The 21,726-nt window shown below is 38.4% G+C and overlaps 2 protein-coding genes and 1 long non-coding RNA gene across 11 annotated transcripts; 2 read left to right on the top strand and 1 right to left on the bottom strand.

The window, feature by feature from the left end:
- Positions 1-16: 16 nt before the first annotated feature.
- Positions 17-6,038, top strand: LOC111262723 (uncharacterized). 4 transcript variants are annotated; one of them, XM_086969534.1, is made up of 6 exons: positions 17-1,086; positions 1,327-1,341; positions 1,963-2,103; positions 2,286-2,532; positions 3,883-3,933; positions 4,104-6,038. In XM_086969534.1, the coding sequence occupies exons 3-6, from the start codon at positions 2,006-2,008 to the stop codon at positions 5,433-5,435; spliced, it is 1,728 nt and encodes a 575-aa protein (XP_086825660.1). In that variant the 5' UTR covers positions 17-1,086; positions 1,327-1,341; positions 1,963-2,005; the 3' UTR covers positions 5,436-6,038. The 4 variants fall into 4 exon arrangements, with proteins under 4 accessions (XP_086825660.1, XP_022692967.1, XP_022693050.1 ...); XM_022837232.2 differs by having other exon boundaries at positions 1,327-2,103; XM_022837315.2 differs by lacking the exons at positions 1,327-1,341; positions 1,963-2,103 and having other exon boundaries at positions 19-1,086.
- Positions 6,039-7,866: 1,828 nt separating this feature from the next.
- Positions 7,867-20,632, top strand: LOC111262539 (kinesin-like protein KIF28). 4 transcript variants are annotated; one of them, XR_015312198.1, is made up of 19 exons: positions 7,867-9,044; positions 11,135-11,263; positions 11,631-11,721; positions 11,859-12,038; positions 12,646-12,769; positions 13,074-13,185; positions 13,447-13,617; positions 13,758-14,034; positions 14,476-14,659; positions 15,006-15,139; positions 15,483-15,781; positions 15,933-16,090; positions 16,252-16,400; positions 16,617-16,898; positions 17,200-17,346; positions 17,614-17,913; positions 18,908-18,992; positions 19,339-19,468; positions 20,478-20,632. XR_015312198.1 is itself a non-coding variant. In XM_022836894.2 (19 exons), the coding sequence occupies exons 1-19, from the start codon at positions 8,692-8,694 to the stop codon at positions 20,525-20,527; spliced, it is 3,351 nt and encodes a 1,116-aa protein (XP_022692629.1). In that variant the 5' UTR covers positions 7,890-8,691; the 3' UTR covers positions 20,528-20,632. The 4 variants fall into 4 exon arrangements, 3 of the variants coding, with proteins under 3 accessions (XP_022692780.1, XP_022692629.1, XP_022692709.1); XM_022836894.2 differs by having other exon boundaries at positions 7,890-9,044; positions 18,908-18,988; XM_022836974.2 differs by having other exon boundaries at positions 7,891-9,044; positions 13,447-13,551; positions 18,908-18,988.
- On the bottom strand, positions 16,770-21,570 carry LOC147754030 (uncharacterized). Of its 3 annotated transcripts, none has more exons than XR_015312326.1 (3): positions 21,480-21,570; positions 17,515-17,821; positions 16,770-16,903 (listed from the first exon to the last, which is right to left on the bottom strand). It is a non-coding gene; the product is annotated as an uncharacterized LOC147754030 (long non-coding RNA). The 3 variants fall into 3 exon arrangements; XR_015312328.1 differs by lacking the exon at positions 21,480-21,570 and adding an exon at positions 19,035-19,195; XR_015312345.1 differs by lacking the exon at positions 21,480-21,570 and adding an exon at positions 18,317-18,897.
- Between the last annotated feature and the right edge of the window lie 156 nt (positions 21,571-21,726).

Consider the following 21,726-nt stretch of genomic DNA (forward strand, 5'->3'; position numbering starts at 1 on the left):
GTGTAATATTACAACATGAACAAGGTATGATTATTTGTTATTTATGTGGAAAAATATAACAGTTAAAATACGAATGTCCAGATAATAGTTCACATGGGGGCGCATTTATTCCAAACAACTCCATATGTTGGTTTATGTTTATCCAATTATTTCAAATGCTTCTTTTAGACAGTACTATATATATACTTTTCTAAACATTAGATGCATAGTGAGAATATAGCGTTATTGATTTAGGTTCTTACTCATTTGATATCAAGTATTTTTTAGCTTGTCTGCCTAGTAGGACTAGAAATGGGCCATCTCTTCTTGAATAAAGGCCGTAGTTGAGGATTTATCTTTGTATAAAGACTATCAGCATCGGTAATCGGAACTTAACGTCGAACTATATCTTACAGAAGTAAGATCAATAGATAGCGATAGATTAATTCGCTTTAGTGCATCACGTATCTCGCGCCTTCCTCGACTTAACAGCTTGTTGATAATGCAGGCTTTCAAAGCCCATAGAAGAGTTAGCATAACTGGCTGTTGTCGTCTGTTTAGTTAGTAAGTTGCTTTGACACGCATTTTTTCTTGCGCTTAATTTTTTACACAAACAGTCCGTGGTCCTTACTTAGAACCTTAGACCTTAGAAACTTGGAAAACCTTAGAATCGCAGCTACCGGCCCGGTATATCGTGGTTGCAGTATATCCTTGTCGAACTGTGTTGGCGCCAAGCGCTCATGTGTGCCAGCTGATATGTGCATACGTGAAACGTGACTGACTACAGCAGCCACGTTGGTTTGTAGCTTCATTTAAGTACGTAGCTTCTCTGTCATATACGTCACACCTTGGACAGGCATTATCCATTTGTTTCATGTGGCATTGGCGTCGTTTGCCACGAAAGTGTTCCATTTCGAAACCGATTCGATTCCGCTTAGCGCGTGTATGTACGATTATGCTCTGTTAGGGGGTACTGTAAGACGAGCACAGTGGAGTGGACTTTTTTTTGTTAGGTGTAGGTGTATATGCTAGCATTTTGTTGGCAAGCCCTGCTTTCTTTGCCGCAGTTGAGCCAGTCCATGAGACTGATACAGCTCGACACGAAGAGTAAGTGAAAGTTTTTGTTCATTTGTTGTTGTGGCCTCCATGGCTATACAGTCGTACGGCAAGGCTCTAGAAATACAACAGGGTGAACCCTGTACTATAGAGACTTGGAATATTATATTAGTTCCGAAATGACGTGATTCGAGGAAAAATTCAAATCAATATACTACTTCTAAAACAGTATGTTCATACCTACATGCAGACTAGTTATTCATATGTGATGTTTATGTACTTTAATTACAGTTGGCGCAGACACGGGTATAGTAGTTAATGCATAATGCCTTGTACATAAATTTGATGATAGTACTGGTTGACGGTCCAAGCACTTCTGACTCTATTGTTGTGTAGAACATTCATGATTGCGCTTAATCATTCAACGATGCAAAGACTCGAATAAAGAGCAAAGTGATGTCACTGCAACAGCCTGCACTAAAAGATGAGTAAGACAGTTGTCATCTTAGTAGAAGGATGAGCCATTGTGCTGAGCAGATTTAAAGGAAACCTGTTTGGGTTTCCATCATCAGAACTCAGTTTCTAGTAGTAGTTTCTACAATTTACCACTTTTCTCTTACATTTACAACGCTGAATTGTTTAACTCAACTAATTAATCCTGATCTAGTGAGCATTTCGACTGCTATCTTGTACAGTGTTTTGGAGAGTCACTCATGCCAAGCAGTGCCTTTAGCATCTTGGCGATTTTAATAGGTGCAATCTTGAAACATTTAAATTGTTTTGATATTTGGTTATTAAGATGTATTTCTTGTTCATATACTACCACAGTTCTAAATCTAATCTACAACAAATGTATTATATATACAAACCTTACGATTCTTGAGATAGCAAGATGCATAATATGTGATTTCCTAATCGTCTCAACAGTTTATCGCATGCGGGCAGTGTCGATTTTATTTTTTGACGCTTTATGCTATGCGAAGGATGCCATAATCTTAACGACCGTAGAAACCATGGAGAACATGTACAAGCGCAGATTCTCTCTTCTAATTATCCAGAATTATACGGGTAAGATGTACATAAAATACTGTCAGCGAATTATTTCCATAAATTCTGCTGTAACTGAATATCATACTCACTATGTGCTATTAATGGAGTGTACATAAAGCGCCATATTTAGGCTAGAAAAGCGTACTTCCACCTTATGCTATGTTAATTCCTCTTTATGCTGTTATACCGATTACTGCCAGGATGTCGATTGGCCAGAATATTTTCGACATGAATTTCTTTCGAGGGACAGTAACAAGGCCGCATCTGTGGAAAGGGAAAGGAATCGTGGTATTACGTGCCACCAAGCATAACGAACGGTTATATCGAATATTTCGAGCAAATCATCCTAGTTTCGAGGGCATCGAAATGCCTAGTGAGGTTTGTTTCAGCGACGACGAAGTTCGCCTGCCTCAACATGAACGCCAATACCTCATTTCCGGATACAAGGTGCCTATTTTTTTCACACTTATATGCATTTAAACACATTTCTGTGTTTGACATGGATGTGACGAAACGGCAAGAAGGTCTCTCAAACCAATTTAATTATAGTATATCACGTATTCTACGTCGAGACGACTACTTGCGTATGGCTTAGTGCTTTCCTTGCATGACAGTAGAGTTATACAGATGGGACAAAAATCATGCAGGATTAGCTGGCCCACGGCGACATGTACTGAGGTCATATGTCGTGTGTCTCGACCGCCAGGCCAGTCCTTTGTTTCGTGCTAGGGTCAGCCATCTGGAACAACGTTTAGCGGCAAGTACCAGACATAGATGCAATAAAAGGACCTATTTTAGGTACATTTAGATAAAAAAAGAAAGTATATAAATGACGCAAAACTAATATTCATATGAGCCAGTCGTATGTTCATGATCCAATCAAATAAATACGCCAAGTATTACTTGATTAAATATCCATGAAGCTTTGCCAGCAGTGTTTAAAAAGAAAACATAACACCTATGGTGGGCGCTTCATTACAGGAATCTTCGCTAAGCTACAAAACGACTGGCATTGTGAGAATCTGGCATCTCAGTTTATAAAAGAAAAAAAAAGGTTTCTTTTTCAGATAGAATTATACAAAGGTAAAACGATAAACTATTCATGTTGCTTAAAATTCATGGATTTGTTCACTCTGAAGGACGGCCGGACCTTTCAGGAACGTTAAGTGCGACCAGTGACGCCCTATCTTCTCTCGCGCACGGGGCTGGTCTTGTTCGAAATAAAGGTGGCTCCAATTGTTTCGTACGAAATCCGAATTGCCTAGTATCATTACTCATCGAAACAGCTTGAAGGACTTGATAGAGTTTAACTTTCTTTCTTAATGCGCTACATCGTTTATCAATAAACAGATACGTGCACCTTCTAAGCGACACACCGCTATTTGTAGAGGATCTGAAATGCAGATTCAAGCTTGCCATCACCCTTGCCTATTTGGAGTTTATCAGTACTTAAGAGAGAAAAATGACGGTAATAATACTAAATAATAAAAGCCATGACTCAGTAAGGCTGGAAAGGGCCGAAAAGAACCGGCATATAGTTACACATTTGTCACACCATATGTGACACAGCGGGTTTTCATTTGCCAGAGCTGCGATTATGTCCACAAGATTTGGCGCAGTATGCCTGAGATACGATGCGCCGCTATGCATTATAGTATTATCGTGGGGCAGTTTCACCGATCCAAAGAGGAAAAATTTCGTAGCTAATACGCTCCTTTTTACAATACGATTGCATTTGCCTAAACACAAGTGAACGATCCGTATACTAGATCATTACTGGATTTGCGCTAATTGCAGGTAATATTCAAGTTAGACGCTATTACTCCTGGCATACTTCGAGCTGCACAGGTGAGTAGTATATACGATAAATGCAATCAAGCTTCTTTATTGTATTTATTTATGAAACAAGAAGTGTAAATTTGTAATGTAGCTAAATAGACGTTAACTCATAGGTATACCGCACTATGCGCGTACTATTCCTATTTCCATAAGCGCTTTCGCTTATTGAATCGTTGCAGATTTTGCCTGAGTTAAACAGTCGCTATAAAGCTACGATCACGTACCGGTCTGCATGCCAGAAAGACAATTATTTTAATATTCGGGCGATATTGTGGCAGTTAAACGTAGAGGTTGTCCTCTCTCCTGAGTCAATCGACAAATTTCGTGGAGAGCCGGGATTTGCGTATCTTGAAAGCACGCTTAAAGTTACCGGCCTGATAAACCTCAGCTGGAACGAAACGGTTTTAGCTCATACCGAGCAACGTATGCCTATTGGCGATCTTCTTAAATTCTACAACGTTCCCGGTCCGGACCCTAGCCAGCGAGCGATTGTGGACGTTCATTCAAATCGCGAGGCTACTTCATCTGAGGAAGATGACGATGACGAGCTACGAGAAAACGTCGGAATAGCTAGTGGTCATGCAAGAGCCGAGTCAAGAGAATCAAGATCAGAAAAATCGTACTTCACAGAAATCCGGTCCAGATCCTCACTAGATATTAAGCCAATACATTTGCCGCCAACAGGTCGACCGTGTTGTTCGATAGGATCTAGACCTTCATCCAATCTAGCAGCTGAAACGCCGAATTTTATGGCTGTTGAACCTCACTGCCCCCAGACTTGTGAGAAGAACTCAATGGGTCCATGCCGCGCTTATGATGAAGCAACAACAGACGATGATGATGAAGCAATTTATGATAATCTCAGAAACCTCAATGAAGCCACTTACGCGCAGGTATGGCACCGAGTGAATTGTTCTTGCTGCCCTGTAAACAGGGAAGAGGTCCAGTCGTATCAACCTCGCCGACGTCCAGTGCGACGACGATCGGTGTCTCGACCTCGAGAACATCATCGACATGGTACAGATCCTGGCTCCCGAAACTGTTGCGATTCAAACGAGCGGGAACGCGTTGTTCAGCAAACGATAATGCGTCAGCGATCTCATAGCGTCGGAATGCCTGAGGAAGCACACTGTGACAGTAGACATCGCAACACGCGTACGTACGATCGCTGGAGTTGGGGAACACCCGAAATGGCTACATCTGCGCATGGCGGCATGATGCCAGTTGCAAGTGACGCCGCCACTATACCTTCCGGTACTGCAACTGCTGCGGTAGTACCAGCAGCTGCTAATGCTGTATGCTGTCACGGCGCACTTTATACGCCATGGCAGCACCAACCGCCATTCTATGGACTGGTAGGTGGTTTGCCAACTTGTGCTACGCCAAATGGAACTTTTGTCCTACAGACGCCTCCAGTGAGCAATTTCCCTAACGCTATGGGCACCGACGACGCAATGCATCTCCACATCTATCAGGTCAATGAGAGCTTACGTAAATCAAAACGTTATTGAGCTAGTCATTGAGCTTATGAGAATGAAATAACAGAAGCGACTCCGGAACAAGATGACTGTTGGCATCATGGGACGAAATTCTAGGTGCTTCATCACAAATAGGAGGAGTCAAATAGGTAAGGCTTCTGTAGTACTACCATTTTGGCTTAAGTTATTATGTAAAATATAACCTTATATGCTTTTCGAAATCCAAAATGTACACCGAACATGGTTACGTGTATGTGACATTACTTTTGAGTAAAATATTCAAGTCTAAAATGCAAAATCTTCTGTAGGATCGTAAACATGAAGACTAAGCTCTCTAAAAAACGTACCTTAGAAGTTTATATTAAAATGACATATTCTTATATACAGCGGTGTTTCTAGATTCTTATAGAGGTAATAATAAATAGCAAATTCTATTGAAGGCGGTACCCACATAGAACGTTTAAACTATGGAACACGTGCGTCAAATTTATCAAGCTATGTTTAAATGTCTATGGGTGAAATCTTAGTACTAATATGTTTGTATTTCCACGATAAATGTGTTATGCGAAAGTATTTTAACGTTACAGTTTGACGTAAAGAGAATAAAGTTATAAACAAGAGCTACATGTTTTTTCATGATTTTTTGTTTTTTTATCAAAAGTATATAGAGGTTTAGCTTAAAAATAGGTGTATTTAATATTTAACCTCTTCTTTAGCGCGTGTTTTCTATATGGAATCAAGGGCGGCAGACAAAATGAAGGTCCAAGATAACTGAGTTGTTTTACAAATGAGTGCCTTTGCTTTCCTCGGCATTAGGTTTTTCATACAATAGTAATAATGATCAACTACGTAAATGTTGCTTTCTTCGAGATAATATTAGAATTGATTTATCCTATCTATACCTAGATAAAAAGGCGTGACTCGGATTCGTTTGATCATCAGATAATTGATTTATTTTAACAGCTCGTCAAATCCTAGAAATTTTTTTTGTTAAACGATAGACATCCATTTTCATATTCAGTAATGCTGCTGAATTCGAGCAATGTTCTTACTTTTGTTCTTAAACAAACGTATAAGGCTATCGTACAAAAAATATTATATTGCTTGATTTAATTGATATTTCAGTAAAAGCATGTACAGCTGGCAAGTACAAGGAGCATCGTAAAGAGTCCTGCTGCTTCATGCACCTTAATTGAATGATGATTAGACGGGCAATAAATTTTGAACAACAGGGAAGCAACGGCTCCGATCTTGAACTAGATGCGCGGTTTGTCATAAACCGAATTAGCCTCAACCATGATATAATCGTTGATTGCTGCTCAGGATTGTGCACAGTTACACTATTAGACTTTTGCCTGCATTTTCTGTAACTGTGAAGTACGTACTATGGGTGCCGTACTACCTGCGCCAATTTTGCTTCGGCTCGTTGAATCTAGGTCGGCTATGCTTATGCTCTTCGTCGCAAAGGTGACGGGGGAAGGACAAGGGCCAACGTGGATGGCCTGTGGCTTAAACTTGACCCAAACCTACTGACCGCTATAACATGGGCCACAGCCTATACAGCAAAATCTCGCCAATAGCTGAGTGAGCATTCCGGACAATATCCCGTTGCACTGAAGAGTGGACAACGCTGTGCCTATAAACAAAGCAATGCCACACTACGGTCAACTCAGCTAGCCTATGCGAAAAAGGATCTGAGAGGTGTACGGGAGAGATGCTGTTATATTAATATATCAGACTAAGCCGAGGACGGAGGGATTGAGGTCTAACTTAATTAGGTCGCTTTCGGAGCTGTATAAGCGACAGTGTGCTAAGTAGGTACACTCAAATGCACGGGAAATCTCTTCACTGGCTTTTCATTATAGTTCGACCCTTAGCCAACGTAGGCAACGTATTCTGGCCTAGGTAAAATTCCCTAAAAGTGTTCACTGAACAGCAGCGTCATATTATTGCCTTCGGTAGCTAATCCCGTTTTCGAAGAAGAAATAAAGAACCAACGATAACCAGCACAGACTGCAATAAGTAGATGAAATAGTAGTTTGCTTAGAGAGGCAACGGTACGAGTTTTTAAAGTTAAGAACTACCTTAAGATATAATTAGGCTTATTTGAAAGAAGATCACAGGTAGGTAGCTTAATTTTGAATCGTTTTTGCTTTAAGTTAATTACGCGCTTCCAACAAAAATGAGACTTAGCGGTACTGAATGTACCTAATATTATATTAGTTGACGTACATGTCAGTTTTACGTTTTTCATATAAAGTGACGTGGTGGAAATCCGCCAGTATGCAATGGATACAATTACGTCTATTTATTTCATTGTTTTCTTTAATACCTAATAAAAAGCATTTCTCCCCTTGCGAGATCACTATAGTTGCAAAAGGATGCAGCTGTCGATCTTCAATGTATAAGGGAATAATTTCACCTCAAAGATTTGCGCCAGTGATTCGCTTTCCACGCAATTATCTCACGGTTTGTATGCTAGTATAAAAACATCAATATTATCACTTAAATTATAGAGATAAGATTTCTTTCCCCGTTTATGCTTTTCGATAATACGTTGGAAAATACGGCCATTTTACGATTGCTCATGTATAGGTAATTTTATATGCTGAGTTCAGAGATATTATTGCCCCAATTCTTAGTTAATCGACTATCATAGATTTCGCTATACTTACTTGTGGCCAATACATCCTAATCTCTAGCAACTCGTCTGCCTCCTACCCTTGCCCTGCTGCACCACATGGGACTGGTTTTCTGTTAGGGCGACCCTCTCTCACTCGACCTAGATGAGCACCGCACGACCCGGTTACTAACAGAACTGCTAACGTGCCTTTTCTCTTAGGTGGAGCCAGCCATGAAATCCTAGTCTTCGTAGATTTGCCTAAATTAAATGAAAAAATTAGTAAGACTCCCAACGCGACTGTAATTTCTTAATTAAAAGGAAAATGGCAGTATCTTAAAATGAGGTTCCAAAGAAAAAAAATCATGATCCGTCATGTGATCCTTCGGGCTGATGCCCCAGTAGTCAAAAGCTAAGTACAGCCCCCAACAGGTGTTAATACGATGAATATGTTTCACAAGCGGTACCCTGAAAAGAGTTGCGTTGGAATGGTCGCAACGATCGTGTGAGCGATAGAACGGATTTTTTCCTAACTGCAAAAACACCTTTAGGGGCGCATGTGATAGCGCATAGGAAGCACAAGCAGTATTAATGTGTTGAGGAAAAAATTTGTATGCTTTAGAGAGAGGGCATCGGAATAGTGTGACGACAAAGTACCTCCGGTTAAAAATGTCGAAGATATCTTTACACAGTGTAAATGAAGAGATCTTTCCGGATCGAACTTCGTCATCTGCAAAAGCTTCCAGTGTCCCAACAAAGGCGTCTACTCCTATTAAAAGACCGTTCACTGGGACGGTAAACACCAAGACGGAGATTCGACGCTTTTCATTGGCTTCTGACAAAATTCTGAGCGGACTGTATTCCCAAAGAAGCTCTTTTATTTCGAAGTCCCAGTTATCACTACTTGATAGGGCCAAACAAAGAGATGAATCTCGAAAAATTACACTACCAGTGGAGGAAAGGGTTCCAGTGCGAGTGGCAATTCGGGTGAGGCCTTTCGTTGTGTTTAGGAGTCTAACGGGGTAAGTTTCCTGTTTACCTTTGGCAGAACCTTACAGCACACACTTTTTTTTCTGGTTTTAATGATAACTCTACTGATCAATAAACCTTTGTTCATCCTATCTGTGTTGTCATCTACGTTTCCATGAATTCACGGTATTTTCGTTTAGCGAAGTTACCTCTCGGTTCGTTAAAACGACCAGGCATATATCGATATTGTAAGCGTATCAGCTCGCCGGACTAGAAAGTAACAGTGCAACGTTTACCGTTGAATTGGTGATACAAACTTACAGGGATAAACTTACTAGATAAGTCGGCTAAGCTTTGCAAACTTCACGGTAGAGCTACGCTAGACATTATAAACGACTGCAGAACGAAAAATGGTTACTTGATTTGTTTTTACTTAACATTTATTTTAACATTTTTACTTAAGGATTCTATTGTCTGTGAGACAACCCTAGGTTCCCAAGTCGAGGTAACTTTGAAAAAAAGCTGCGACGTTGCGCTAAATAGCTTTCTTTAGGCTACCGCCCACAAAAAGTATGCAGCTCGGAGTTTGTTGGTCACTGTTTACCTCGTAAGAATGACCATTTAATCAATTTAAGGTTCGCATCAAACAAAATTGTATCGTTCTCTAAGATATTAATTTGCATTCATCTGTTATAAATTATAACTTATTGATAACTTGATATTTTTACATTAGATGGTTAAAATTAATAGTAGAGTGGATTTGGCTATCTGATATTAAATAGTTGAATAGGTTTTTGCTAAAGCTTGTGCTTGGTGTTTACAATGGTAGTAAAAAGAAATTAAGGCATACTTTATTGTTTACCTGTTAATAAAAGGTGACAGGAATATACCATTATACAATATTTGTTTTTAGTTTTTGAGATTTACAAAACAAGATAACGCTACGCATGATATAGGAAAGGTGTTTGGAATATCTGGTATTTGTTTTTAGATGTTAGCAGGCTGACGAGTTTTTCTTTGAGTGAGGTGTGCTAAAGGACGCCATCGTTATTCTGTTCAAGGTTGCTTTAGAGCTTATTAACAGCTTACCTGAAAGTGTAGAACGATTTTATTTTATTCAAGAAAGCATCTTATAAACAATTGTATTATATGTATTTATTACATCAACGAGCTTAAAGCAAACGACAATCGTTGCGAAGTTCTGGACGCGATGTATTCTTAATTATTTTTTAGCCTTCCCAAGTATAGAGACGTTTAGTTAAACCTGTCTCAAGCTAATGATCGTCGTTAATGATGGGCTAATGATTTTCAAAATAATTTTAATTAAGAAAACTAATTCGGGTTGGCTTTCGAAAGTATTCGGGTTGAAGTTTCGAAGATCCCCGTGTCCACCGGGCGTTCACTTCTTTAAATTTCAAGGAGAACTATTTACAGCCGTCACATTGCGTTAGGTTCGGATGATATCACACTGAGACCGAAGTGTATGATACCGTGCTATAAAGAAATCCGATTAGACCTTAAACTGATCAAATAGAACCTTTAAATAATAGCAATAGTACTACAATATATGTATAGTATTAGCTTTACAAGCGCCCACTATAATACTCTAGTTAGTTCTAGAACCACATTGCCCCACCCTCTGAACCCACCGAAGCATGACCTCGGAGTAAATGTAAGCTTAACAGCCGAACGCACCTGAATAGCAAGCGATTCGAATCAGGGTGAAATATTATGAAGTTTTGTAGCTCAGTTTCTCGTACACCAATCTGTGTATACCCAGAATGGTTTATTATAAGGAAAGAACAACTACAGTAATGTAACAAGTTATTATAAGGACTAGTTAAGTCAAAATCAAAATTATAATTGCAAATGCGAGTAATAAACATACCTAATCTTATAGGGTATCTTCTGTGCTAGCTGACTAGCTGCAATAAGCCATAAAAAAATAGAGAAATGGAATAATAACTTGCCAGAGGTACACAAAGGCCTATCGAAGTTAGATTACAAAACCAACACATGCAAGAACGAAGAAAAAGAACTGATTTCTGTATTTAATAATCTATATGATGAATAAAAATTCATTTAAATAGTATAAACACTTATGCGCGCATAGTTGATTTGATTCATTTTTTGTCTCTTATAGCGGTTATCTGCGCAAACCAGCCATATGTGTCAGTATGGATGCACACGAAGTCCGATTGCTAAATTCAGATCATTCACCTAGTAGGATGCAAAGATTTCCCTTCGAAAGATGTTACTGGTCTCATGATGGGTATGTTAATATGACAGCTACAGTACATATACAACGTGAATTATGTGTATAAAAATAAAAAAAAAATTAGGAAAAAGGAGAGACAAGGCAGAAGAAAGTTCGCAGTTACGACAGAGGAAAGTTTGCAGTCAGGCAAAATTTAACTTTGTAGTTAAAAAGAAGTAAATACTGATTCTTTTCGGTCTTAACTTTCACCTAAAAGCTTATTTTTTCTATCGAAAAATATACGCTGGCCTGAACTCTAAGCTGACCTTCCCATATTTTCTGTCTATAATTGTACTATAACATCAGTCGTGTTAATCCATTTATACATATTTAATATCAACGTAAGTAAAGCCATGTGTTGAACTCTGTGTATATTCGATAGATTCGTCCGGCTAGACAACGGGTACTTATCGGCGGACAGTGACCACGAGAGAGGTCAGCAGTACGCAACCCAAGGCATAATACACATTCAGGTGGGTCACATTCGTATACCAATTGTAAACTGTATGATACGTTTTGGAAACCCTGTGAAATATAGAAAAACAAAAATTCTTTAAAAAATAATATTGCTTATGTATATGTGTGGATGTGAATCGATGTTTTATTACAGATTGGTCAAGAAATCGTGAAATGTCTTTGGGATGGTTTGGACTCAACTATAATAGCCTATGGCGAGTCAGGGTCGGGAAAAAGTTATACATTGTTTGGAACAGCCGAAAACAAGGGTTTAGCACTTCGAATATACGATGATCTTTTTTACCAGTCGGAAAAACGACGTATCACAGACAAGGTATTATCATCGTACTAAAATTTGTACGCAATAATCAGTTAAAACGTTACCTTAGTAGGAGTAACACGACCTCTTCAGAAGAAAGCAGGCAGAACTTCGAAACCCATGTTAAACTTCTTATAAGTCTGTCTCACTTTAACTGGCCGCTTTATTTGTAGTTGGAAAAAATAATGTGCCTTGTTTAACATAATCGTATTTACCGCTATGTAAACAAACTAGTATATTAGATTAAATAAGCATTTAGTGTAATTAGAAATTTTGTGCGACAAAGGATCATCTCTTTTTGCTAATATTGTTGGAACTGTAGGTGGCAGGCCACACACATTTCATTCGTCGTTTTAATATATCGACATTGTTTCATGCCTAAATCGTTGAAATTTTTTAAGAACTTGACCATAATTGGACCTGGCTTGACTCATCATTTATAAGGTCATCTATTTGCTTGTACACTAAGAAAGGACATTTTTCGGAACTGATGGTGCTGATTGATCGACGATTCTGGTCTCTTCGAGGGATGCATGTAAAAGGTACCGCGATTATTATTCAGTTATTCATATTGTGCTAAAAACGCTCGGCACACTGAGAAATTCATATATCTTCATTCCAGGATCTTCTGTGGGTTGAGGTAACCTTCAGCGTATTTGAAATTTTCGACGAACAGGCTATTGATTTGTTAGCCGAGAAAATCAAACCACTTAATTTTTACAAGTGCCCGAAAACCGGATATTTTAGTAAGTGAATAAAAACCAGTTTGCTTGAACGACAGTTAATTAAGATAAACCTTAATTAGTTTATCTTCAGAAACTGTATTGAATCTCAGAGTAGTGCAGTGGTAAAGTTTCGTCTATTAAATTCAGGCGCACATGGTGGCCCAGGTATTCTCATTTAAGGCGAAGTAAGGGTCAAGAATAAGCCAAAACTCTATAAGCAAACTCTGTTAAATAGTTTGAGAAAACGTACAAATATTGAGATTAACTGTCGAAATAATTATTTAATTAATTATCAAGCCATCCGTTTATGCGATTGTGTGTTTAGTTCAGGAGCTGGTTGAATATAGCATTGCAACATATAAAGAACTCGCTGCGATTATTGAAAGGGCTTTGGTAAATCGAGCAGTTCACGCTACATCTACTAGAAGGGAGACAAAGTAAGGTTTTAGTGTATTCTTTCATTAGAAACACAATAAATGATCTTTGAATGACTCAGAGTAAAAATGTTATAAGTGTCTAATTTTATATGAAATGAAAAGTTTATTTACTGATTCGAATTTTTCTTAAATCAGGAACGATGCATTTTGATAGATATTGAACTGTTATTACAGGTATGACCATTTATACTTTAGGCTTCGTTTTATTTTTAACAGACAATCTAAATTACAGTGCGTTGCTTGGAATGTGTATTTTTGCAGATACGGTAACCTCGTTCTCAGGCTACGGTTGGACCAAAGACGAAAAATGCACAATAAAGAACTTTGCAGATCTTCAACTATTACTATCATTGAAGCAGCTGGAAGGTACTCGGTGGTGGAAAGATCTCGAATCCAAAATTGCGACTTTCAGTATGGTTTCAATGGCTTTAGGTAGAGTCATACTGGAACTCGCGAAATTGAAATTTTAGAAATGACTTAACTGACTGGGACCGCTCGTTGATGAAAACAGTCATTTTCAATTGTATGACGCACCATGACAGTCACTGCTCTATTTTTGGTGTTTATTTTAGTGAATTGGCTACATTAGCTGAAGATCCTGACTCTAATGACCAATGGGCTCTAGCAGCCAAGCAATTCAATGAATCCCTCTTAGCGCTGGAGGGATGCCTGCGAGCTTGGGCGGCTCAAAGTGAAAAAAATGAGGCCACAACAGTCTCAGAAGAGGAAAACCAAAATACACAGATTACAGGAGTTTCTAAGCCGTCTAAAGCTCGGGTACCTTTTGAAGATTCTGTCCTAACCAAACTCCTGCAGAAAGCACTTGGGCTCAATGCGTATGTATATATGGTGAGTGTTACTCTGGGAGCCCGTTTCAATTACAACTATAAGTAACAAGTATAATGAAAAGTCTTATGAAATAGAAATATAACACGCGTTAGATTGTCCAGAAAGTTTATTCTCTATTCTGCTTTCTCAATTTGCTGGTTGCTAAATTTTTACAACGTTAGAATGCCTGTCTCTTGATTAACAATTATCGTCTCTTAAAAGTGACTTCAGGTAAATTTCATCAAATTGAGAAAGTCAAAAGTACCCTTGTTTTTATTTTGCTGTGTCGTGATCCTACGCGTTTTTCTATTAACAATCCCGGTAACGCCACTAAAAGTAGTAACTAATATTTACAAATAATAGGAATGGTATATTCGCTTTATAATGAACACAGTAAATGGTCTTTCAACTCCCATTGCAAAATATCACGGGGACTACATACTCAAAAATATGTCATGCCAGATCGCGACAATAGCTCCGGAAGACACAAGCTACCGTACGACGTTAAGGACACTACAATTCGCAGAAGTAGCAAAGGTCGGAGTAGTTACGGTGAAACGGAACGAGATTTTTTTTAATGATCTTCAGAAGGATCTCAAAACGGACATCGAAGCATCGAAGAAAAAACTCGAGTCTCTGCAAAAAGGTTGTTGGTCATTGGCTCCAGACATTCGTGATAGGTAGACCTGTATAGTTACCATTTAAGTCAATAGATCTAGATGCACAAACCTTAACCAAATTTCATAAAAAGTTCTGTTTAGTAGAACGTAGATGTTAGAAGTTGCGAGGCACTCCAGGCTGTGGCCTGGAATGGCGAAAGGCAGAAAACGTTTTTAAATTCAAAATGCAACTTGCTTACTATTCTTCATTATTTTTCCTATTAGACACTGTTCCTGGTTTTGTTAACGAATTAACTGATTTTTGTGATGCCAAACAGACAAACATTGCTCAAGCTAAATAAACTAATTAACTATAAATTTTGTTTTCTGCAGAGGAGCGAAGCGACGACGTCAAAAAGTCAGTTGAAGTAACAAAGGCTCTAATAAAGGAGTACGAGAAAAGAATGGCACGTCTTAAGGAGCCGCTAAACGAAAGGATGCAAGCTACTGAATTGTTTATCCAATCGGTGAGTACAGAAACTATATATACATTGATTTAACTGCGCAAATGGCAGATAGTTATTCTCGTAGAGTTCGTGTATTATAACCTTAACGACAAAGTCTTTTACTTTTTTTATTTATGGCACCAAGATCGTCATTAGACTGCAAGGTAAAGACCAGCAACTTTAAACAACGAAAATAAGTTTGCCCTTTTCTGAAGCACTGCTTGTATACTTATTTTTCATTCATTCATATCTGTATCTATACAGTTTGAACAATCTAAATCATATTGATTCCACCTGATAACTTTTTGAACAATATGTAGAGTACATTGGTTACTAAGGCACTTTCCTTTGCTATGCCTATTAGATTACTAGCACGTTTGGTGAAGAGGGCGATAAAAAGAGACTTCCACACTTGTCCAACCTTTCAATGGATCCGATGGCCTCGGATCGAATCCTTCATTTCGTTTTCAACGGCGACGTGACAGTAGGCAATGACAAAGATAATACGGCTGTGTTGGTCGGTCCCGGGATTGAACCTGTTCATGCAGTTTTAAGTCGGGCCCCATCAGGAAACATTCAAATCGAGCCAGTGTCGCGTACCGCAAAATTGTTAATCAACGGACACACAATCAGCAAACGCACAGAGCTGAAGAACAACGATCGGTAAAAAGCTACTGATGATGTATTAAAGATTGAAAAAATTACATAAGCTAGAGAAATTCCGCCACTATGGGATGTATTTGTGTGTGTGTGAAGCATACAAAACTGCAAAAGTTTGATAGTTTTGCACCTTGTGACTCTTCTTGCTCCTCAGAATACTATTTGGCAGCCGTCACGTTTATGTATACCGCAACCCGAAAGAGGAGCCTCGAACTGTTCATTTCGCCGATGAACCAGATATAAACTACTGGAGCGCATTCGAGGAAATCATTTCCAACAATGGAATCGTTTTCTCTACAGACAACACACTTGGTACTTTCATTCATTCTATGTTTTAAATCGTTGCATATCTATTCTGTGTCGTTTTATTAACATGCTATGAAGTCGTTCTGAAATGTCGAGTAGGCAAAAACGAAGGGGTGCGAATAGATGATGTAAATGCGCCTAAATATAGAGTGTCTATCTATCCCCAGAGGCTGGTGTTCTGAATCGACGCATGTTAGAGGTTTTGCCTCAGATTGGCGAGGCCAACGTTATGGCCGAAGAGCTGGAGAAAGACGTCAAGTACGATGTACAACTAGTTACACCGGAAATGCAAGGGAGACTTGATGGACAGACAGAGGTGTGTCATCGGTGTGTTAGCAGTAAAATTACGTAGGAGATATTCAAACTGCACAGAAAGTACCTTCAGTGAATGCGACAAGACTAATTATATATTTTTTCACGTATTCGACATTGCATATATGCAGAATTTCTGCCATTAATCTTTAGACGAACTGAGCAGAAATTTCCGACTATCTTTAACAAGACATCAATCAAGGTTATTTTATTTCTTTAGATATTTGTGTCAGTGTTCCACACACGTTATAATCAACGGTTCGAATGGACTCTACGGACCTTTGAAATGCGTTTGTTAGCGATGCGGAAACTTTACCGTCGAGGGGAACAAGGTCAAAATATTGATGTTCCTGAATGTGCAGATCCATTTTTTGAGAATACTGACGCTGACGTGCGGATAGGTACCGCACGTCTGTATCTGCAACCACTGATGTACTTTGTGCGAGTCCGCGAAAATCTTGAAGTTGTCAACTTTCGTGGAGAGCCTGTCGGTTTCGTAGAGGTAAGCTGTAATAGAAATAACAACGGAAAAACCAATGAAAAAGGAAAATTCATATAGCATTATCCAGTATTAGCTTTTTAGGGTAATTTTTTTACAAGACCACCGAATAATCGTTTTTACAAACTTGCCCAAATAAAATTAAATCTGTTATAACGTGCCATCTGCGTTGTTAGCAAGGTGATTACTACAGTACGATGGCTGAATAAGGGCTTGTTTAATATAAACACATAATCGCAGTCTAGCGTATAATAGCCAGCGCGAGCGCTTTGCCTGCATTATCTTTGATGACATATATTTACAGACCGAGCTGGTGCCATGCAATGACTACGGGGATGAATACACCGAAGAGGACAACGTCTTTATTGACAACCCGTCCGAGTTGGTCGGCAAGAACCTGTCGTTTCTCGTCAAAATACATTGTTGTAAAAATCTACCGAAAGGATACACAGTCTGTAATTTTCAGCAATATCATTATTGAATTAGTGCTTTCGCTATGATTTGACGATGCTGAATATTGAGAAAATATTTACACTGTAATGTTTCGATTCTATATGCAATGGCACGCAGCGCCATACATCAGAACGTATATGAATATAGATTGTATGCATTAACTTACATAGGGACTGGTATAGCGCAAACAAGTAAGATAGAAATAACATCCGAAAAGTTTCAATAAACGACGTTTCCTTCGTCTTGTCCGCTCGTCAACTAAAAGGCGATCTACTGTTGCTACGCGCTGTTTCCCGGAGATGAACGGGTATCGACCGAGCGAGTGTCTGGTAGCACCGACCCAGAATTCGGCCACGAGAGATTTTTTTCTTTTAAACCGGCTAATGAATCGTTGCTTGCGCAGTTGGCCGACTCGTACGCAGCTGTCCATGTTATGGGACGCCAGGCTACAGTTGAATTGGCTGTAATTCGAGCTAATAAAGAGCAGATAGCGCGTCAGAAAATGCAAAACGATCTCATGCAGCAAACGAACGCACTCATGGAAGGATTTCGCATAAATGGTCGGGTAAGTGGAGCCAAGCATTAAGGCTTGAATCTAACAGGGATTCAGAGAAAGCGTTAGAAGGTTTCCTTTATTGTAGAACCTTGCAACGAGTTATTATATACGTTACTTAAAGTTACCAAATGCATCGATACGTAATAGATAGTTAACGTTGGCAACAGTATTTTTTGCTTGACTACTTTAAGGTCGCATTTATACAATAGGTTTATTTGTAGAATAGGATAGTCTGCCGAAGAGGATGAAAGAGTGTGTAGGAAATGCAATTAACTTGATATTTTTACAGTCATATAGATATTTCTATTAAACTAAGGAACACACGAAAAAATCCAGACATTGAGCATCAGAAACCTGAGTGACGATTATGGATTGTCGTTATTTTATGTTAGTCAGATAAACAGATAATTACAGTTGGCAGCATCACCGGCTTCTCCTGTGGGAAAGAATCGATGATGATGATGCGCACGTTGCACGAATGAAACGAGATTTGTATCTTGATTAAATTTATAATTATTTTGACTCAGAGCCTGGCAATTGTTACAGCGACGCAGAGAGTTAGCATGCCAAGGTTAAAAACAGTGTGTTTTTTTAGTGCTTAGTGTCGTATACAACACACAGAGGAAATCGGTGCAATTTTACTTGTGTTACACAGGGACTGATGCACCATATAGCTGTAAGAAAAACAAACACCCACAAAAATAAACGAACATTTTTGTAGCTTTCAAATATATTATAAAGCACCCAGGTCACACGATGCTTGTGAAAATTATTTCATTTCACGATTAAACGCAAATACGGATTATTGTCGAAGACTCGCGGTAGAATCGACACTAAATTACCCGGTACAGGGATATAAGTATCGGAAATTTGCAGTCGCTACATAATGAATAAAACAGATTCTCTGTTCTATAAAGAACATATATCACTAGGTAGACATCGAAGAGGTGAATACTTATTTCTATAATTATTGTTCCCTGTTTTTCGTTGACTGCATTCGCAGGAGGTGGACCCTACAAAACAGAGTGTAATTGTAGAACTTCTTCTTATGAAGAAACAGCAAGCAAGACAAAGTCAGAAGATCGTGGGTACTCTAATCTAACAACTGCTAGCGCAAGCTTTATGCTTACATTTTTAGTATGATGATGATGCACTATGCAAGATCACGTTTTTTCATTACTACTAAAACATCATTGGTTGTAAATAGGCAATGGACAGGCACAAACGAATTATTAAATTATTTTCATTCCTATCTCATTTGTTGAAGAACCATTTGCTTTTCATATCACAAACTTACACTCCACAGGTATCTCTTTTTTGTTATAGTACAAACAATTTAGTCTATGTTTGTTCTATATGGCTATAGATGCTTTGCAATATCTACTTATTTTGAGACAACGTCACCAATTTTTGTATCGCATTTTGGCCATCTAGGAGAACTTGCGTCGGCTGGTTCAGTCAGCAGAACAACATCGCCATAAGCGAGTTCCAACGTCAGCGATTCGTGACCTTCTCCTTGTGTCGTCAGCGGAAGCAGCTGAAGAAGTCATCTCAAAGCTTGATGGTGAGTTCGGTTATCGTTTGAGAAATTAATATTATTAAACTTTATTGCCATATATATTTCATAGATATTTCGGCCACCTAGGCTTAACCACATCCTTGATGAATGTACATTGTTTAGTAAGGGAGAAACAGCAAGTTCTGCAGACGGATTTGTTAATGAAAAGTTAATAGTTTCATAAAATTATGTACTAAAAGGTAATTTGACAATTCGTATAGACTCCTATTTTTTTCGTCATATTTTATCATATACAGTTGTTATATTATATGTATATACATTTTGTTATAAAGATCTAAAATAAAAAGTGCATTTGCCACGGTGAAATATTATCGAGTAACCTGGCGATGTTGGTTTTTTGTTGTTAATAACATTCTGCATTTTGTGTATTTGTAGTTTGGCCCCTTTTTTTGCTATAGATTATTTTTTATAAATCGAATAAAATTATAAATCGATATTTAAACCATGAACATTGATTATACACAGTACTATGGCCGAGAATTGCATAGAATAAGGATATTTGTAACCTCTATCTAAAAATGTACACCTTCCCTCAAACTACCCGCATGTTTAAATATAAAAATTTGCTCCTCTACCCAATATGCGACAGCATTCAGGGAGGGTACTCTCCATTGCATATTTAGCAATAAGCTAGTCTGTGAAACTAATCAGTGGTAATAAGGTGTGTATAACATTTTATGCGCTGAAAAATATTGCTTAATTAACGTTTTTTTCGGAGTGGAAGAATGTACCACGATTACTTTAGGTCTGTAAAAAAGCGGCATCTACTCAACATTGCTCAGCTTTCTATTCTTTAATGAAATTTTGTGAATCGTAAATTCACATTTCAATAAATTAAGTCAATTATTTCTTAAGTAATTTTTGGTGGTATGCACCAGTAAGTATTTTTCAAGTTCTTATTTGACTGACCGCTGATATGTTTTTCAAAATTCGAATTTTGACTCTTGCGAGTCATTTGGTATTGACTGATCCCCTCTTCTAACTTGCATTGCAGTATACGAATCGGAGTTGTCAAAGGCGTCCTCCCTATGCTCGATCCAGTAGTAATACTACCTAATAGAATGCGTATTTCTCTCGTAGCACATCTCTAATCACAGTAGAGTCAGCAGCTTAAATAAATGAGATGCTGTTCTTATTCTGAAAGATGAATGGTCGTCTTCATTGATATGGTAGATATATCGGGTTGTACATTAGAGTAGTCATGCCTAGCTTTCATTGAAGGTCATTCGGGGTCAAACGATTCATTAGACATACGCTTGTTTCTTCTAACTAAGTCCTTAAAATCGAAATATATAAATGGAAAAGTAGACATCTAAATCTTAGACCCTCAATTACGACACAGCTGCCGATTGATGATCAGTTTTTTTCACATAAATTTGCTCCCAGCGAACATGACTGTAGCTGAATTCCAAGCTTTCCAGTATGCCACTTCAACCCACACGTAAATGTCTGGCCTTTCTTTTTCGATTCATGCAAATTATTTTCAAGCATTTCTAGACCAAGGTAACGTCCATTAAACTGAAAATAGGTTTGATCGAAAACACCGAATCGTTCCCTTTACACTTTCCCACGTCGTTTATTACCCGTAGCCATTAGGCTGTATAGACAAATGGGGTAACAGCGCCCGTATATAGAACTGGCCGAAGACCCTGCGCAGGAAGGAACTGCACCTTCAGGGTGTTTAGAAAAGAATGAAAAGTATATGTGGTTTGGCATGGAATCAGATTAGACATGTGTGGCACATTAAATTACTTGTATCTGGAGGGACTTCGATTCGCTAGCAGCTGAACTGTTTCTAAGCTCGTTATCCGCTTTTTATACAAATCGAGCGGAAATGATTGTTATTGAATTATTTCAACTTATCAAATTTGATATCTACTATTTAAATTTCTCTATTGCTGCTATTTGTTATTTTCTGTCCACCTTATAGTACAATAAATTTCGCTAAACCAAAGCAGCTACATTTTTTACGTCTAGTTCTCAAGTAGGTACTCACTAGTGGTATAGTTGCTACTTAAGAAAAGCTTCGTCAGCCCCACACATAATCTAAATAATATGGAAGTGTCGAATCTGCCGGTTCCGAGATTTTGGGAAAAGGGACGCTTTTTTTTTTTTTCGAATTTAACGCCTTAGAACAACTGTACCATTTATATTAACCAATTGGATTATGCCTCAAAATAAAAATGTAATTCGAGTTTTGTTAGTTCAAAACCTAGCCAAAACTTTGTTTGTTCTATTTTGAA

The sequence above is a fragment of the Varroa jacobsoni genome, unplaced genomic scaffold, assembly GCF_002532875.2.
Source record: "Varroa jacobsoni isolate VJ856 unplaced genomic scaffold, vjacob_1.0 scaffold_8, whole genome shotgun sequence".
NCBI lineage: Eukaryota > Metazoa > Arthropoda > Arachnida > Mesostigmata > Varroidae > Varroa > Varroa jacobsoni.

What these genes read in the sequence shown, in the direction of transcription:
- LOC111262723 (XM_022837232.2), top strand. Translation starts at nt 2,006, where the DNA reads ATGCTATGCGAAGGATGCCATAATCTTAACGACCGTAGAAACCATGGA. An exon ending in AATTATCCAGAATTATACGG is followed by an intron (nt 2,104 to 2,285) that starts GTAAGATGTACA and finishes GATTACTGCCAG; the next exon opens with GATGTCGATTGGCCAGAATA. An exon ending in ACCTCATTTCCGGATACAAG is followed by an intron (nt 2,533 to 3,882) that starts GTGCCTATTTTT and finishes CGCTAATTGCAG; the next exon opens with GTAATATTCAAGTTAGACGC.
- LOC111262539 (XM_022836894.2), top strand. Translation starts at nt 8,692, where the DNA reads ATGTCGAAGATATCTTTACACAGTGTAAATGAAGAGATCTTTCCGGAT. An exon ending in GTGTTTAGGAGTCTAACGGG is followed by an intron (nt 9,045 to 11,134) that starts GTAAGTTTCCTG and finishes TGTCTCTTATAG; the next exon opens with CGGTTATCTGCGCAAACCAG. An exon ending in CCCGAAAACCGGATATTTTA is followed by an intron (nt 12,770 to 13,073) that starts GTAAGTGAATAA and finishes TTGTGTGTTTAG; the next exon opens with TTCAGGAGCTGGTTGAATAT.